General features: G+C 48.1%; 1 protein-coding gene across 1 annotated transcript; it reads right to left on the bottom strand.

Moving 5' to 3' along the window:
* Positions 1 to 18,349: 18,349 nt before the first annotated feature.
* On the bottom strand, positions 18,350 to 19,285 carry LOC144279423 (olfactory receptor 51G2-like). Its single transcript, XM_077840924.1, has one exon. It carries the CDS (start codon positions 19,283 to 19,285, stop codon positions 18,350 to 18,352), a length of 936 nt encoding a protein of 311 aa, XP_077697050.1.
* Between the last annotated feature and the right edge of the window lie 370 nt (positions 19,286 to 19,655).

The following is a 19,655-nucleotide window of genomic DNA, read 5'->3' as shown; positions in this document are numbered from 1 at the left end:
GGAATCAATTTGGAGTGGGCAAATCTACTGTGGGGGCTGCTGTGATGCAAGTAGCCAGTGCAATCAAAGATCTGCTGATATCAAGGGTAGTGACCTTGGGAAATGTGCAGGTCATAGTGGATGGCTTTGCTGTAATGGGATTCCCTAACTGTGGCGGGGCTGTAGACAGAACCCATATCCCTATCTTGGCACCGGAGCACCAACCCGGCGAGCACATGAACCGCAAGGGGTACTTTTCAATGGTGCTGCAAGCACTGGTGGATCACAAGGGACGTTTCACCAACATCAACGTGGATGGTCGGGAAAGGTACATGACACTCACCTTTTCAGGAACTCTGGTCTGTCTCAAAAGCTGCAGGAAGGGACTTTATTCCCAGACCAGAAAATAACTGTTGGGGATGTTGAAATGCCTAGTTATCCTTGGGGACTCAGCCTACCCTTTAATGCCCTGGCTCAAGAAGCCGTACACAGGGAGCCTGGACAGTAGTCAGGAGCTGTTCAACTACAGGCAGAGCAAGTGCAGAATGGTGGTAGAATGTGCATTTGAACATTTAAAAGTGTGCTGGTGCAGTTTACTGACTGGGTTAGACCTCAGCGAAACCAATATTCCCACTGTTATTACTGCTTACTGTGTGCTCCACAATATCTGTGAGAGTAAGGGGGAGACGTTTATGGTGGAGTGGGAGGTTGAGGCAAATTGCCTGGCTGCTGGTTATGTGCAGCCAGACACCAGGGCGGTTTGAAGAGCACAGGAGGGCGCGGTACGCATCAGAGAAGCTTTGAAAACCAGTTTCATGAATGGCCAGGCTACGGTGTGAAAGTTCTGTTTGTTTCTCCTTGATGAAACCCCCTGCCCCTTGGTTCACTCTATTTCCCTGTAAGTTAACCAGCCTCCCCTCCTCCCTTTGATCACCGCTTGCAGATGCAATAAAGTCATTGTTGCTTCACATTCATGGATTCTTTATTAATTCATCACACAAATAGGGGGATAACTGCCAAGGTAGCCCAGGAGGGGTGGTGGAGGAGAGAATCACCGGGAGGGGTGGTGGAGGAGGGAAGGACAAGGCCACACAGCACTTTAAAAGTTTAAAACTTTAAAACTTATTGAATGCCAGGCTTCTGTTGCTTGGGCAATTCTCTGGGGTGGAGTGGCTGGTTGGCCGGTGGCCCCCCCCACCGCGTTCTTGGGCGTCTGGGTGAGGAGGCTATGGAACTTGGGGAGGAGGGCGGTTGGTTACACAGTGGCTGTAGCGGCAGTCTGTGCTCCTGCTGCCTTTCCTGCAGCTCAGCCATATGCTGGAGTGTATTAGTTTGGTCCTCCAGCAGCCTCAGCATTGAATCCTGCCTCCTGTCATCATGCTGCCACCATCTTTCAGCTTCAGCCCTCTCTTCAGCCCGCCACTTACTCTCCTCAGCCCACCACCTCTCCTCCCATTCATTTTGTGCTTTCCTGCACTCTGACATCATCTGCCTCCACACATTCGTCTGTGCTCTGTCAGTGTGGGAGGACAGCATGAACTCAGAGAAGATTTCATTCCGAGTGTGTTTTTTTCGCCTTCTAATCTTCACTAGCCTCTGGGAAGGAGAACATCCTGTGATCCTTGAAACACATGCAGCTGGTAGAGAAAAAAAAAGGGGACAGTGGTATTTAAAAAGACACATTTAAAAAGACACATAGAACAATGGGTACACTCTTTCAGGGTAAACCTTGCTGTTAACTTTACATGCAAAGCACATGTGCTTCCGTTCCAAGGTCGCATTTGCCTCCCACCAGTGCGTGGCTAGCCGCTTCCCCTGCCCCTCTCCCCGTGGCTAACAGCGGGGAACATTTCTGTTCAGCCACAGGCAAACAGCCCAGCAGGAATGGGCACCTCTGAATGTCCCCTTAAGAAAAGCACTCTATTTCAACCAGGTGACCATGAATGATATCACTCTCCTGAGGATAACACAGAGAGATAAAGAACGGATGTTGTTTGAATGCCAGCAAACATACCCTGCAATGCTTTGTTCTACAATGATTCCCAAGTAGGTGCTACTGGCCTGGTGTGGTAAAGTGTCCTATCATGGTGGACGGAATTAGGCTGCCCTCCCCAGAAAACTTTTGCAATAGCTTTGGGAGTACATCCAGGAGAGCCGCAAAGGCCAGGGCAAATTAATCATTAAACATGCTTGCTTTTAATCATGTATAGTATTTTAAAAGGTACACTCACCAGAGGTCCTTTCTGTGCCTGGTGGGTCTGAGAGGCAGCCTTTAGTGGGTTCGGGGGCTACTGGCTCCAGATCCAGGGTGAGAAACAGTTCCTGGCTGTCGGGAAAACTGGTCTCTCCGCTTGCTTCCTGTGAGCTATCTACAACTTCATCATCATCATCATCTTCCTTGCCCCCAAAATCTGATTCCGTGTTGCCTCCAGATCCATTGAAGGAGTCAAACAACAAGGCTGGGGTAGTGGTGTCTGAATCCCCTAAGATGGCATGCAGCTCATCATAGAAGTGGCATGTTTGGGGCTCTGACCCGGAGCAGCCATTTGCGTCTCTGGTTTTCTGGTAGGTTTGCCTCAGCTCCTTAAGTTTCATGCGGCACTGCTTTGGGTCCCTGTTATGGCCTCTGTCTTTCATGCCCTGGGAGATTTTGACAAATGTTTTGGTATTTCGAAAACTGGAACGGAGTTCTCATAGCACAGATTCCTCTCCCCACACAGGGATCAGATCCTGTACCTCCCATTCAGTCCATGCTGGAGCTCTTTTGCGATTCTGGGACTCCATCACGTTATCCTCTGCTGATGAGCTCTGCACTCACCTGCATCTTGCCATGCTGGTGAAACAGGAATATGAAATTCAAAAGTTCGCGGTCCTTTTCCTGTCTACCAGACCAGTGCATCTTAGTTGAGAGTGCTGTCCAGAGCGGTCACAATGGAGAACTCTGGGATAGCTTCTGGAGGCCAATACCATCTAATTGAGTCCACAATACCCCAAATTCGACCCAGCAATGCCAATTTCAGCGCTAATCCCCTTGTCGGGGGTGGAGTAAGGAAATCGATTTTAAGAGCCCTTTAAGTGGAAAAAAAGGGCTTCTTTGTGTGGACGGTTGCAGGGTTAAATCGATTTAACGCTGCAAAATTCGACCTCAGGTCCTAGTGTAGACCATTGCTTAGAGTGATAGACTGAAGGAACTGAATGCAGTTAGCATAAGGAAGAGAAGGTAAAGGGGTGATTTAATCGCAGTCTGTAAGTACCTGCATGTGGACCAAACATTGAACAATGGGCTCTTCAATCTACCAGAGAAGGTTATAACAGGATCCAGTGGCTGGAAGTCGAAGCTAGACACATTCAGACTGGAACTAAGGTGTAATATTTTCTAACAAAGAGGGTAATTAAGGATTGGAACAATTTACCAAGGGCCATAGCAGATTTGCCGTCACTGACAATTGTTACATCAAGTCAGGATGTAGTTCTAACAGCTCTGCTCTATGACTTATTTTGGTGCAGATCTCTGCCATGTGCTATAAAGGCGGTCAGACTATGAGATAGCAATTGTGCCTTCTGGCTTTGGGATCTGCCCAGTGGTGTTAGTAGCTCTGCCCTACCGCATGGGGTTTTGTACTGATAAGTATGTCACAGATTGACAGGCGCTCGGATGCTACAATAATTGGGGCCGGAGCTAAGAGCTTTAGAGAGATTTCAGCTGTATGCCTCATAAGGATGATTTGGGGTATTGGGTGGAGAACCTAAACTCCTCCCAACACCCTGTGGTGATGAGGCCTATCATTAGCACAGCACCTATTGATGAGGGAGTTCTGGGCCATCCCTCTTAGCACACATACCAGTCCCATCTTGAATATTCTCGGCAGGGTTAAGATGGAAGCATATCTCAGTGGGTTAGAGATTGCGACAAAGCGGTCAAATGCCATCAGCAAGAGTATGGATGTTTCAATGATTGCAAATGAGTGGATGAAGAACAACTGAGCAAAACAGGCATCGAGGCTGATCTCCCTAGTGTTAAACAAATATATACCCAGTATTGTCGGTATGGTGGATATCGATAAGCCAAGATCTGTGATGGCCAACATGGAAAGGAAAATGTACGTGGGCTCATGGAGGCTTGGATCTGTTTTTATAATGAACAGTGACCAGTTCTAGATGCTTCAGTGGAAGGTGGAAGAAGCCCTATAATAGGCAGTTATGAGATGACCTGCTCCCAGGAAAAGTTTTCCTCGACACCCACAAGTAAGATGTATTTTGTGGTATAAATCAGGAAGGTTGTGGGCCCTTCCAAAACTTTTTAAAACAATCCTCTATACTGGAATTGTATATTCTGGTTACCTATATACACACCCAGTCACTCTTTGAAAGTTTCTAAGCTCTTGGCCCCATTGATATCTTGTGGCTTTGAGTTCCACAGCCTACTTGAACCCTGTTATTTTACAATTGTGACCTTTGCACAGACATCCTTTCTGGCTCTTAACTTCTGAGTATGGCCCATTGTATCACGACATGTATGGAAACACATGGCAAGTGCATGGTGAAAATGGTCATTGTATTTATCTGCTCTGCATAGAAGCTATTCATAAACATGTTTCATTGCCTCATTATATATATATATGTATATTATATATATTTTTCACCTCCTGTGAGTCCAAATTATGCCACTGTCTCTTAAGGTACATGGGATAAATTCTTAGGGCCAGGATCTTAATTCAATAATAGTGACTTCAACTGCATCACTCTTGATTTCAATGTGTAAATTTGATCAGAACTGGGAACTATCAACTTTCCCTTACCAAATGCTCCCGGTGATACAATGTGAGCCCCAAGAATCCCTCCAAGAGAAGCTGAATTGCTTTGCCTGAATAATGTTGCCTGAATCTAGAGATGTGGATCATCCTACAGCCTTCTCTTCATCTTCATAAGACCTGCATCCTCTCCCCATGCAAGGGATTGTAGTTATCTGGCAAGTTATAAGCTAACGTGGACAGTTACTTCAGCTGGATGGGGGAGGGGTTGGCGTCAGACATGGGTGATGTGTGTAAACACTAGGATTCTCCTAATATCCAATCGAGTGTCCAAGTTACTTCTGTCATGCTCATGTAAGAGGTGATATTTGTAAATTTCATACAACCTCTATAACACTTCTCTTTCCTGCACCTCAGCTGTAAAGTTTCCACTACTCTTTCGTGTACATATTCCAACAACTCTACTATAGGCATGTCATGAAAGTTTGATTTGTAATATTTGTATTACAATGAGAAGTTTTGGCAAAACATTTACACATTTGTACTTTAATACACACAATATTTCACGAGGATGGTGGTGAAGCACTGGAATGGGTTACTTAGGGAGGTGGTGGAATCTCCTTCATTTGAGGTCTTTAAGGCCTGGCTTGACAAAGACTTGGCTGGGATGATTTAGTTGGGGATTGGTCCTGCTTTGAGCAGGGGATTGGACTAGATGACCTCCTGAGGTCTCTTCCAACCCTAATATTCTATGATTTCTCAGGACACAGTGGGACTTGAAATGGAGCGTCTGTCATCTGGATTTCTTCAGAATCTGAAAAGATCGTAGAATCTGAATCTGAAAAGATCAACCCTCACTCAGTCGCTTGTCAGCAAACAAAAACCTAGTAGCTCCCCTGTCCCTGGGTTCACAGCTGACTGGGTCTCTTCAGGTTCTGTTCTGTCAGTCTGTAGCCTGTATCCGGATGATCTGCAGCTCTGAATTCCTGCATTCACAATTGAGCTAGAGAGTAAAATTTTGAAAATGGCACTAGGAATCCAGAGAGAGGCCAGAGATGCCGGGAGCTCTGTAACTCTGAGGGGTTTCTACAGGGCAGAGATTCTAGAGCCCTCAGCCATTCAGGAAACAGACATACACCCTAGACATAGGACCCACTGAGAAATCCTGATGCAAGGCATTGGAATTTTCGTAGTCTGAGCTCACTTTGAATGTCAGATTTCTGTGTAGCTTGAACAGCCCACCGTGGAGCACGGTTCCCAAGCTGCCTAGCGCTGCCTGTCTTCCAAACCCATCATTGAGTCACCCTGACAGCCCAGCTGTGTCCTCTGCCACTGCACAGAACATCTGCCAATGGAAACAGTTTCCAGCCTTTCCCCTCCACTTCACGTTTTAAAGTCAGTGAAACCTGCCAACGTACCCAATTCCTGCTAGAAGGGGAGCCACTGACACCCGAGGTTTTCACCCTAAGGGACAAGGAGTCATTGGAGCTGTTGCATCAGCAGCAGGCAGTCTCTGTTCAGAGAGGGAGGCAACTGTCTTTATGAAGCCTGCCGGCACAGTCCCGCGGGGGCCACTTGGCCATCAGGGAATGTCAGCTGCCTGGCTTTGTACGCACCAGCTTTAACCCCTGGCGTGACCAATGGCAAACTGCCGGAGGCCAATTCACAGGGGACGCCCGGTGATGCTGCCCAACTGGACGGCAGCTCCAGCCCTGTCACAGGCCCTATTCCTGGAATCCGGGCTTGTCATTACCAGTGGGGGATATAGAGTTAGTTGGGCCCCCCATGCTTCGCTTTATTTTTGGGTCCCCCCCCCCGCTTTTTGGGACCCAGCCAAGAAAAGAACATTCTCTCTTATCTGCCCCTCCCATTTTTCATTCTGTTTTTCTTCCTCCTCCTCCTGTGTTATAAGTAATAGGAAGTAAATGAAAATAAAGTGAGGTAGCTTGATTGGCTCAGGGGGTTGGGGTGTGGGAGGGGGTGTGGGTGCAGGGTGCAGGCTCTGGCCTGGGGCAGGGGTTTGGGGTATGGGCGGCGCTTCGGGGTCAGGTTCTGGGAGGATGTTTGGGTGCAGGGTGCAGGCTGTGACCTCGGGAAGGGGGTTGGGGTGTGGGAGGGGCTGTGGGGGTCAGGCTCCGGGAGATCATTTGAGTGCGGGGTGCAGGCTCTGGCCTGGGACAGAGGGTTGGGGTATGGGAGGTTGTGTGGGGAATCGGATTCTGGAAAGAAGATTGGGTGCAGTTTCTGGGCTGGGGCAGGGGGTTGGGGTGTGGGAGGGGTGCGAGGGGTCAGGTTCTGGGAGGACGTTTCAGTGCGTAGTGCAGGCTCTGGCCTGGGGCAGGGGGTTGGGGTATGGGAGGGGGTATGGGGGGTCGGGTTCTGGGAGGAAGTTTGGGTGTGGGTTCTGGGCTGGGGCAGGGGGTTGGGGTATGGGAGGTTGTGTGGGGAATCGGGCTCTGGGAAGAAGTTTGGGTGCGGTTTCTGGGCTGAGGCAGGGGGTTGGGGTGTGGGAAGGGGTGTGGGGTTTGGGGTCTGGGAGGACTTTTGGGTGCGGGGTGCAGGCTGTGGCCTGGGCCAGGGGGTTGGGGTATGGGAGGGGGTGTCGGGGGTCGGGTTCTGGGAGGAAGTTTGGGTGTGGGTTCTGGGCTGGGGCAGGAGGTTGGAGTGCCGGCTCTGGCCTGCGGCAGGGGGTTGGGGTATGGGAGGCCGTGAGGGAGTCGGGCTCTGAGAGGATGTTTAGGTGACGGGTGTGGTTCTGGGCTGGGCCAGGGCCTTACAGTGCAGCAGGGATCAGGGGCGTGGCACTTACCTAGGGTGGCGCGGCTCCCAAAGTGACTGGCATTCACACCCCTCTGGCAGCAGCTTCTAGGCCGGGGGGCAGGGGGCGGGCAGTTGGCTGCAGGCGCCACCCCAGTAGCTCCCACTGACAGATGTTCCTGGCCAATAGGAGCTGTGGAGTTTGCGCTCGGGGTGAGGGCAGCACAGAGTGACACCCCCCGGCCCCAGGGGCTGGAGGGACATGCCCGCCACTTCTGGGAACGGGGTAGAAGGAGGGAGGCAGAGTTGGGAGGGAGCCACCGTCGCCCTGTATGATATTATTGACATAAACTGTGACCATATAGATCATTGTTGCAACCACTGTTATATATTTGCAGCAAATATTATACAAAGGTTGTCATATGAGGGGTCTATGAAAAGGTTATGATTTGATGGTTAGGATTATGCTATCTGTATGTGTGTATCATTTTGTTGTTGAAGTTATGAATATTGGCTATGTACTTGTATCTCAATGCGTAGCATAAGTGAAGCATTTGGTCAGCTTCTTGAGAAGGGACTCTGCAGATTAAGGGCCCAATCAAGAAACACTTAACTGACAATGGACTTTGGGAGACTCCGAAGCACATCTGAGTTTTGCTGGGAACATTCAAACTATCATGTAAACAATGGCATTGGCCTGCAAAGAACTGAGTCATGCATGGATATGTGACTCCAAACTCCATCTTGCTGCTGTGATTTCCACAGTAAGAACAAAGGGGTGTCCTTCCACATGGCAGAGAATATAAAAGGCCTTGGAAATTCCTCCATTTTGTCTTCAATCCTGCTTCTTGCCTCTGGAGGAACTGTGCTACAAACTGAAGCTTTGAAGAATGGACTGAATGACCCATCCCAGCTGTGGATGGACTCCAGAGACTTGATTTGCACCTGCAGTTTATTCCATCACTGCTGCAAGCCTGAACCAAGAACTGTATGTAATTGATTCCATTTAACCAATTTTAGCTCTTATCCATGAATTTCTTTTTTTTTATGAATAAACCTTTAGGTTTTAGATTCTAAAGGATTGGCAACAGCGTGATTTGTGGATAAGATCTGACTTGTATATTGACCTGGGTCTGGGGCTTGTTCCTTTGGGATTGGGGGAACCTTTTTTCTTTTACGGGGGCATTGGTTTTCATAACCATTCACCCACATAATAAGTGGCACCAGTGATGATACTGGGAAACTGGAGTGTCTAAGGGAATTACTTGTGTGACTTCTGGTTAGCCAGTGGGCTAAAACCAAAGTCCTCTCTGTTTGCTGGTTTGGCGTGCCTTAGATGTAAAGGACCCCCAGATTTGGGCTGTGACTGCCCTGCTCGAAGCAATTTGTCGAGAATTGACACTCTCAGTTGAGTCCCAGCAGAGACAACATCGTTTCACCCCGGCCTGCTGTGCGGCTGCTGGAACATCTCTGTGTGCCCCTGGAGGGGAGCGGGGGAGTGGGTCTGCGGAGCAGGGGAGCACATAGAAATGCCTCCTGTGACGGGTTGGATCACAGAAACCCCCTGAGAGCTGCCACCTGATGTGCCAAGATGACTTCTGCTCCTGCTTTCCTGCCCTGGCAGCTGAGGACTTCAGTGCCCTGCCTGGTTTAATCAAACCCGCTAGCCTGCTGCAAACCCAGACCCAGGTCTGAACTACATCCCCTAACAGGTGTAGGCTTAACTGAAAGCACCTTACAGAAGTGATCCTGCCTTTAACACTCAGATGCCCAACTCCCAATGGGGTCCAAACCCTAAACAAATCCGTTTTACCCTGTATATAGCTCATACTGGGTAAACTCATAAATTGTTCACCCTCCAAAACACTGATAGACAGATATCTACAGCTGTCCCCCCCCTCCCGCCCCCTCAGGTATTAATACATACTCTGGGTTAATTAAGAAGTAAAAAGTGATTTTATTAAATACAGAAAGTAGGATTTAAGTGGTTCCAAGTAGTAACAGACAGAACAAAGTGAATTACCAAGCAAAATAATATAAAAGAGGCAAGTCTATGTTGAATCAAACTGAATACAGATAAAAACCTCACCGGTTCCAGTAAGCTCTCTTTTCCAGACCAGACTCCTTCTAGTCTGCATCCAGCAATCACTCACACCCACTGTAATTGCTGTCCTTTGTTCCAGTTTCTTTCAGGTATCCTTGGGGGTGGAGACGCTGTCTCCTTAGCCAGCTGAGGACAAAAAGGAAGAGTCTCCCACGGGCTTAACTAGACTTTCTCTTGAGGGTGGAGACCCCCTCCTCTCGCCTATGCAGAGTCCAGCTCCAAGATGGAGTTCTGGAGTCACCTGGGCCAATCACATGTCCATGCATGACTCTCAGTTTTTACAGGCAGCAGCCATTGCCCACATGGCATCTTGAATGTCTCCAGGAAGACTTCTTATGTAGACTGCCCAAAGTGACCACTCTCTTTACAATGTGCATGATAATCAAGGTGGGCCATTTCCAGCATAAATCCAAGTTTAACCAGAATGTCTGGGGGTGGGGGGTGGGGTTAGGAAAAAACAAGGGGAAATAGAGAGAAATCTGCTCCTATATAATATTATTATTATTCTATTTTATTTTATTTCAGCAAGATCATAGCTGTGACAGTGTCATCATTATCGCTCAGCTGCCCTCGAGGTAGCCTTGAGACTAACTGGAACCATAAACAGTGATGACAAGCCCGGAGTCCAGGAGCAGAGCCTGCAGCAGGGCTGGCCTGCAGTCCGGTTGGGTAGCATCTCCACAAATCCCCTGTGATTTGGCCTCCTGCCATTTGCCATTGGCCGTGACGGGGTTAAAGACGATGAACAAGAAACCAAGGAGCTGAGGTTCCCTGATGGCAAAGTGGCCTCCCCAGGGACTGTGTGAGCATGCTTCATAAAAACACCTGCCTCCCTATCTGAACAGATACTGCCTGCTGCCCTTGCAACCTTTCCGATGACTCCTTGTCCTTTTCGGTGAAGACCTCTGGTGTCAGCAGCTCCACGTCTAGCAGGACCTGGGTACGTTGGCAGGTTTCACTGTCTTTAAAATGCAAAGTGAAGGGGAAAGGCTGCAAGCTGTTTCCATTGGCAGATGTTCTGTACAGCAGCAGAGGACTCAGCGGGGCTGTCGGGGTGACTCAGTGACAGGGGCTGACGGGCAGGCAGCGCTAGGTAGCTTGGGAACCCCACAGCTACATTTGCCCATGCTGCTCTGGGAGTTACTCAAGTTGCACAAAAATCTGACATTCAAAGCGAGCTTGGACTGTTAAAACCCCAATGCCCTGAGTCAGGATTTCTCAAGGGGTCCCATTGCTAGAGGTGCCGTGTTCTCTGGGCCCAATCCTGCCAGGGGCTGAGCGAGAAGAGACCCCATGGAACATCAGAGATTAGTTCCAAAATCATCTCAGGTTTATATTCTCAGGGAAATGTAACCATCAAATGCATGTTCAAAGGTTTTATTCTCTGGCTTGATTGTCAACGCAGGAATTCAGAGCTCTGTTGCTCTGTGGTAAGAGCTGCAATTGGGCATATTTTCATTTCCTCACTGGCTGAGGGCTCCAGCATTTCTACACTGTAGCTACGCTTCAGAGTTACAGGGCTACCAGTATCTCTGTCCCCGCTCTGGTCTTTGAGTGCCAGATGTCAGGCCTTGTAGTTTTCCCTCTCATGGGGTGGAATCCCACGATTCTTCCACTCTCAGACTAGGCCCTGGGCTACAACACACTGCGGTCAACTGTGCTTGGTGAGCAGGTCCGAGTGTCTGTGGTTCTCCCCTCTGGGAGTCTGTGACCAGTGGTGAGATGAGAGACCAGCCAGCTTTCGAGAACCAAAATACTGTTGAATCCGAACAGCAGGAAGAAAGTGGAACATGGGAGAATCAGAGGGTTTTAAAACAGCAATCTGTACAGATCTCTGACCCCAAGCCCTTCTGCTCTGACGGGGACCCAGGCAGGCTGAGGGCCTTCAGACTTCCCAACAGTGTCTGTGCCTGTCAGTCTGAAGAGATTCTCACAACAGCTGCCCCACCTCTGGACAGACTGACAGAACTAGCAAAACAAGCTGTGGAATGTGGCTGGAACTCAGAAACGGGCTCTTCCCAGCTTGTAGCTTCAGTGTTGTCTCTTGTCCTCCCTGGGGTGGTGGCTGAGCGATGGCTTCTCCTGAGCTATTGCTTCCTTTCTTGCTTGTTTTCCAGCAGCCTGCTATGAAACTAGGAAGATCCATATTGGTTTCACTCAATAGAGCCATAACTTAAATATCCCAAATGTTAACCCAATATAGCTCTGTAGCAAACATCCCAAGAACTGGGTTTAACATAAACATTCATTATGGCAGCTCAGCTCCATGTCTGTCACAATGCTGTTCCCAGATGCCAAGTATTTTGTGAATACAGGACAGAGACAGTCAAAGTGCGAGCAAGAGAGAGAGCAATAGACTACTTTCACGTGGGAAATGAAGTTCCATTTCCGTGAATACTCATGCATTTGACTTTCAAATCCACTTCCTGCAAACTCTCATCTTGGATGAATAACCGGTGCTGGGGTTACTATGTACGAGTGAGTCAGAGCTCAGGGAATGAATATTTTCTATCCTGACCCCAAGGCTTGTTACCTGTCCAGATACAGGCTACAGACTGACTGAAGAGAACCAGTCAGCTACTGACCCAGGGACAGAGGACCTACTAGACTTCTGTTTGCTGACAAGGGACTGAATGAGGGCTGAGACACTGTAATCTTTTCAGATTCTGAAGAAATCCAGGTGACAGACGCTACAGTTTAAGTCCCACTGTAACCTGAGAAATCATCTCTGAAAGAAGAGGAGAGAGGAAGGGATGGGTTGAAGTGTGTGCTAAACTACAGATGTGATAATCCCTCACAAATACTGCTGCAAGTCTTTCCAAAAAGTTATGAGAGAACGGAGCCTCTGGTAGTTGTTTCAGTAGTGTTACAGAGCTGAGGTGCAGGAAAGGGGAGTGTAATATTAGTTGTAAATAATTTTTGCCCATCGCCACTTATGTGAGTATGGCTGAAGTAATTTGCACACACAAGTGGATATTCGTGCAAACGTAGTGTTTGCATATTCACCCAATTGTGATGTCAATCCCTCCCCCGCCCAGCTGAATTAACTGTCTGTGTTAGTTGGTAACTTGCCAAGTATCTATAGACCCCTGCATGGGGAGAGGATGCAGGTCCTGTGGGGATGATCATATGCTCAGGCTCCAGTTAACATTGGCCAGGCAAAGCACTTCAGCTTCTCTTGGAGGGATTCTTGCGGGTCAGAGTCTATCACCAGGAGCATATTTTAAGGGAAAGTTAACAAAGTCCGATTCTGACTGAATTTACACATGTAAACCTGGATCAACCTAGTAGAAGTCACGATTATTGAATTAAGAACCTGGCACTAAGAATTTATCCCAGGTGCTAGAAATAGAGAGTGGAATAATTTGAAGTCTCAGGAGTGGAGAAAATAAAAAGTATATCTGTGAGGTAATGAAACACATTTATAAATAGCTTCAATGCAGGGCAGATAAATAAAATGACAGTCTTCGCCATGCACTTGCCATGTATTTATGGGCATCATGATACAACGGGCCAACTCAGAAGTGGACAGCTAGAAAGGGTGCCCACGTGAAGGTCACAATTGTAAAATTACACAGTGCTCAAGTATGCTGTGTGTCAAAGTTTGACTCGGACTCACAATTTATCAGACCACTCTGTTTTATTAGCAAAGCTGCTCTGCTAATACATTTAGCAGTGAGCCCCCCGAGTGGGGCTTGTGTCTTTTAATTTATACAGGTTTTTTTTGGAGAACAAGTTACAGAGAAGTTATAGACAAAAGAAGAAAAAGATTTTAGTCACCACCCTTCGAGATACCTGAGACCAGTCATGTATCTTCAATTACCTGCCACCCTTAACAATCTCCTTTAACAGCTTCCAGTTAACTTAACTAACTGCTCTTCACATCTTCCATTCTGATGCCTGCTTCTTAGACGTGCTGGTTCTATCTTAATTGCTTCTCCATTCAAAAGCTAACTGTCCCTACGTGTGCTCTCTCAGATACTTTGTAAAATGTTTTGGCATGCCGTCTCATATATAATGTATCCAGCATGTCCCCTTATACAACGTTATACTTATACAATGTTATACTTCCACAATCCCCCCTTTTGGTCAAGGCTACGCCCATGACCAATGACTTACTGGATTCCATACATCAATCGTTCTTTTTCATTACTTTCACTGGTGACATTTAACAACATTAGATTAGCACTCTGGTTAGGGGTAACCTGATGGATGGTGTGTCTTGTGCAGTTTTGGATACAACAAGAAATCAATTGAAAACACACAAAGATTATTAGAATTCCAAATAAGGTAGTCAGGATTCCTTGAAACAACCAGTTTCCCAGACTAGAGAAATAGAATAAGTTACTTATCCATTTCCACAAGGAACTTGGTTCTTCGTGGGGAAGGTATGCAATTTGCTCCAGATGGCTAGCACGATTTATTATCTCATTAGTATTATCAGGTATGTATACACAGCATTCTGTTCCAATTAGAGCACAGGTTCCTCCTTTGGCTGCCAGTATTATATCTAATGCCCAACGGTTTTGGGGGGCCACTTGTCGGACTGCTCCTGCTTCTTTGGCTAGAGCTTTTAAGCTCTCTCCTGTTTCATTGGTCATGATCTCAACCACCACTTGTAACCTTAAAAGCCTTTTTGCATGGTGGATTACCCCCCTTACTGGGACTAAAGAAATGCCAACAGCTTCTTCCCAAGTTAGGGGCTTATGTTATCCACATACCATTTAGCATCTGGCAAGTCCCTCCTTTTCGCCTGAAATTACGGAGGCAATTTCGTGGGAGGGATTGAAGCACCCGGAATTGTGGGAAAAGCTGAGCAGGATAACAGATACCTGACCAATTTGCTGGTAATACAGTGAAAGCATTTTCCCCACAAACCCAATGATGTCCCATTAAAGCTGGGAAGGGTTGACTGTAACCCTTTGACATGTAAGAATTTATGAAGGAGGAATAGTATCCCCCAAAGGGCACAGGATGATTTTCACTGGGAGAAGAGGTAACATTCACATGACATTTGTAGATGGTGCTGTTTTTCTCAGGGAGGCTGTAGGGGGAGCAAGAGATTGAATCTTTGGTTTGATCCCAGGTTGAGAGGAAGTTTATCTTTCCATACCCGGTTCGCCATTCTTCAACCTTGTTTGAAGAGTCCCATACACCATGGCACACGATGTATTGGAGACAGCTGCTCCTCCCTAGATTCAGCCCTGTCCCATTACACACCCAGCACCAGTGGCTCTTTCCTTTCACCACACTTATAAGTTTAGGAACATATTTTTTCCCCACCCCCAAGTGTCATTTTCCTTCCATGTCCTTTTAAGTGGATAGGGTTCTCCAGCAAGCTCTGAGGAATTCAAAGGGATTGCCATGGTGGGGATACTAGCTTGTGAGTGAGCTGGGATGTGGCTGCAGACCCAGCAGTTAGAAATATTCAGGATCTGGGCTATCTGCACCTGTTGTTGGATGAAAGAATTGTCACTGTCACTCTGGATTCCCCAGACCCTCAGGACACAGTAGCTGAGGATTAAGCTTCTCAAAGGACACATGTTGGAAGCAGGACCCTTTCTGGTTCCGACAACCCCTTTCGAGGGAACTGCAGTCACAGTTTTATGTCCACTAGGCAGCAGGCGCTAGGCTCACTACTGCATCTTGTTTGTTGGGTCCTGCTGTCTGCTTACCCTCTGCTTCTGGCAACCCTTACGAGAGCGCAGATTGTAAGGTATTGCAGGCTGTTCCTCTTTGTCTTCTGGGGTTGAAGCTGGTTCGGTGTGGTCTTGCAGAGGTGCTTGGTCCCCTTGAGGTGGCGCTGGTTTACACTGTGAGGCATGGATCCATGCAGCGATGCCGGATAATTTCACTGCTGTCTGGGTGGTGAGCAGTACCTGGTATGGACCCTTCCACCGGGGTTCCAAGGCGTGCTTCCGAAGGTGGTGCCGCAGGTAGATCCAATCACCAGGCTCAAGAGTGTGACAGGCAGCAGAGGTGGGTTCCGTCGGCCAAGCTGCTCGCACCTGCGAATGGAAGGAGCTCACAGCTTGCATTAACCCTTTGCAGTACTGGAGGAGCATGCTGTGAGTTAGGTTCAGGTGTGGGGCTGGGGTAATAGAAGCCATTGTTCGCATAGGGCGTCCCATGATGATTTCAAATGGACTCAATTTGTGTCTCTGGGATGGGGATGATCGAATTTCCATAAGGGCCAGTGGTAAAGCAGCTGGCCAGTTTAACCCTGTGGAACTACAGATTTTTGCTCAGACAGCCAACGGCTTGCCCAAAGTAAGGGAATGAAACCCAGTTCTCTTGCATTGCATTGCAGAGCCATGCCCAGACCACAGGACCAGCCTTCCAGACTCCTGAATGGTGACAGGCCCGGCTGGATTCTCTGCTGCGCCAGCAGAGCTCCCCCATGGGCGGCAGAGAGCGGGGATGGCACGGAGCCAGTTAGAGAGGTTTAATTCGCTGGCCTGTTCTCCCCCTGCCTCAGTGGAGTTTAGAGGAGCCTGAGGGCTGGGCTTACATCGGCCCAGTTAACAGCTTCCTAGAGCACAGCACACTCTGGCCAAGTCCCTGTGAACAGGATCCACCCTATGTTGCCTCCTTCAGGCCTGAGGTGGCCCTGTAGGCACACTGACCTTCCCTCTAAGAATCATAGAATCATAGAATATCAGAGTTGGAAGGGACCTCTGGATGTCATCTAGTCCAACCCCCTGCCCAGAGCAGGACCAATCCCCAACTAAATCATCCCAGCCAGGGCTTTGTCAAGCCTGACCTTAAAAACTTCTAAGGAAGGGGATTCCACCACCTCCCTAGGTAACCCATTCCAGTCTTTCACCACCCTCCTAGTGCAAAAGTTTTTCCTAATATCCAACCTAAATCTCCCCCACTGCAACTTGAGACCATTACTCCTTGTCCTGTCATCTGCTATCACTGAGAATAGTCTAGATCCATCCCCTTTGGATCCTTCTTTCAGTTCGTTAAAAGCAGCTACCAAATCCCTCCTCATTCTTCTCTTCCGTAGAATGAACAATCCCAGTTCTCTCAGCCTCTCCTCATAAGTCATGTGTTCCAGACTCCTAATCATTCTTGTTGCCCTTCGCTGGACTCTCTCCAATTTATCCACATCCTTCTTGTAGTGTGGGGCCCAAAACTGGACACAGTACTCCAGATGAGGCCTCACCAATGTTGAATAGAGAGGAACGATCCCTTGATCTGCTGGCAATGCCCCTACTTATACAGCCCAAAATGCCATTGGCCTTCTTGGCAACAAGGGCACACTGTTGACTCATATCCAGCTTCTCATCCACTGTCACCCTGAGGTCCTTCTCTGCAGAACTGCTGCCGAGCCATTCGGTCCCTAGTCTGTAGCGGTGCATTGGATTCTTGCGTCCTAAGTGCAGGACTCTGCACTTGTCGCTTTTGAACCTCATCAGATTTCTTTTGGCCCAATCCTCCAATTTGTCTAGGTCCCTCTGTATTCTATCCCTACTCTCCAGCGTATCTATCACTCCTCCCAGTTTAGTGTCATCTGCAAACTTGCTGAGGGTGCAATCCACACCATCCTCCAGATCATTAATGAAGATATTGAAGAAAACCGGCCTGAGAACCAACCCTGGGGGCACTACTCTTCATACCGGCTGCCAACTAGACATGGAACCATTGATCACTACCCGTTGAGCCCGACAATCTAGCCAACTTTCTACCCACCTTGTAGTGCATCCATCCAGCCCATACTTCTTTAACTTGCTGACAAGAATACTGTGGGAGACCATGTCAAATGCTTTGCTAAAGTCAAGGAATAGCACGTCCACTGCTTTCCCTCATCCACAGAACCAGTTATCTCATCTTAGAAGACAATTAGATTAGTCAGGCATGACTTTCCCTTGGTGAATCCATGCTGACTGTTCCTGATCACTTTCCTCTCCTCTAAGTGCTTCAGAATTGATTCCTTGAGGACCTGCTCCATGATTTTTTCCGGGGACTGAGGTGAGGCTGACTGGCCTGTAGTTCCCAGGATCCTCCTTCTTCCCTTTTTTAAAGATTGGCACTACATTAGCCTTTTTCCAGTCTTCCGGGACTTCCCCTGATCGCCATGAGTTTTCAAAGATAAGGTCCAAGCAATGACTTACTCTCAACCTGGGATACTTAAAAGAGGAGCCCCCTTTGTGGAGCCACATTAATTTAATCTTCTCCAACACACAGGCTCTCCGACCCTCCAGCCCCATCTTCCTCCTTTACTCAGGAACCCCCACACCCCTGCATCCTACTTGCTGGGATCAGTGTTTGTTCAGACTTGCCCCTTCTTCCCCTTTTTCCTCTGAAGCCTTGCTCCCTGCCCCATCTCTTCCACTAAGTCCTGCCCCCTGCTCCTCCACTTTCCTTGACTCTCTGCCTCCCAACCAGGCCAGAGTCGGGCGATGGTAAGAGCTGCTACCAGAACTCAGGCTGCTGTTTTAATCCCTGAACTGTCCATCTTCCCTGGGTTTCACATCCTGGGCGGGTAAAATGTGGAGAGTCTCTGGCTCCTCAAGGTGTTGTGGCTCTTTGGGTAGCTCTTACCACGTCCTGGCTTTGGGCTGTAGCCTGGGGCTGGGGAAGAGTCTCGGGCAAAGGGGAGTAGTAGGGGTGGGACCTTGGGCGAAGAAATAGGGCAGAGAGAGGGGCCTTAGGGTAAAAGGAACCAGGATGGAACAGGTGGCTGTGGCTGTCACTTCTGTTTTTTGTCTACTGTGTGTCCAGTGCTAGAGATGGGGGATGAAATCACTCTTCACTTGACAAACGCCCTGATTATCCTCGCACGAAGATGTTTGCTTTTCACGCTATACACGATTGGATTCATCAGGGGCGGGAGCAGCAGGTAGACATATCCCAGGAGAATCTTAAGTAAGTGAGAAGAGCCATTCCCGAATCTGTGTGTCACAGCCAGGCCGATGTTTGGTGTGTAGAAGAGCAGGACGGCGCAGAGGTGGGAGACGCAGGTGTTCAGGGCCCTGAGGCACTCCGTGTGGGATGCGATGCTCAGCACTGTTTTGAGGATCATCATGTAAGAGAGGAAGATGAGCAAAGAGTCCAATCCAAACGTGAAGAGAGTAGTAAACAAGCCATAGATGTAGTTGACTGTGATATCCGAACAAGCCAACTTCATGACATCCTGGTGCAGGCAGTAGGAATGGGAGAGGACGTTGGCTCGACAGTATCGGAACCGTTTCAGGAGAATGGGGAATGGTAATGCTATAGCCACCCCTCTTAGCACAAACACCAACCCCATCTTGGCTATTCTTGGTGGAGTTAAGATGGAAGCATATCTCAGTGGGTTACAGATTGCGATGAAACGGTCAAAGGCCATCAGTAACAGCATGGAGGATTCAATTTTTGCAAGTGAGTGGATGAAGAACAGCTGAGCAAAACAGGCATTGAGGCTGATCTCCCTAGAGTTAAACAAGAATATGCCCAGTATCGTCGGTATGGTGGCTATCAATAAGCCAAAATCTGTGACAGCCAACATGGAAAGGAAAATGTACATGGACTCATGAAGGTTTGGATCTGTCTTTATAATGAACAGAATGACTGAATTTCCTACTACTGAGATAACATATATAAAGCAGAAAGGAATAGAGATCCAGAGATGGAGGTATTCCTGTCCAGCTATGCCAGTGAGAAAGAACACAACAGATTTGAATTTGGTGTCATTGACAGCTGACATAATGTCGTGGGTAGGTCCAAGGAGTTTTGAGCTTTCCTTCCTGAAAGGAAAAAGAACAGGAGACTTGATAATATTTAAGGAGACTTCTTTCTGCTGTCAATGTAAGTCTAGAGACTCTTTGGAGCTCAAGGAAGATCAGCAAAAACGTAGTCTTGGATTTACATCACTGATAGGAAGATAGGCACTGCAAAACTGGATCAGACCTGAAGTCCATCTAGCTTAGGATCCAGTAGCCAGTTCCAGATGCTTCAGAGGAAGGTGGAAGAAACCTTGCAATAGGCAGCTAGGAGATAACCTGCTCCTAGGGAAAGTTTCCCTCTGAATCCCATTAGTTAGACATATTTTCTGGTGTAAATCTGGAAAGTTTAAG

The sequence above is a fragment of the Eretmochelys imbricata genome, chromosome 1 (assembly GCF_965152235.1).
Source record: "Eretmochelys imbricata isolate rEreImb1 chromosome 1, rEreImb1.hap1, whole genome shotgun sequence".
Taxonomy (NCBI): domain Eukaryota; kingdom Metazoa; phylum Chordata; order Testudines; family Cheloniidae; genus Eretmochelys; species Eretmochelys imbricata.
The sequence above is the reverse complement of the archived record's forward strand: the minus strand, read 5'-3'. Positions and strand labels throughout refer to the sequence as shown.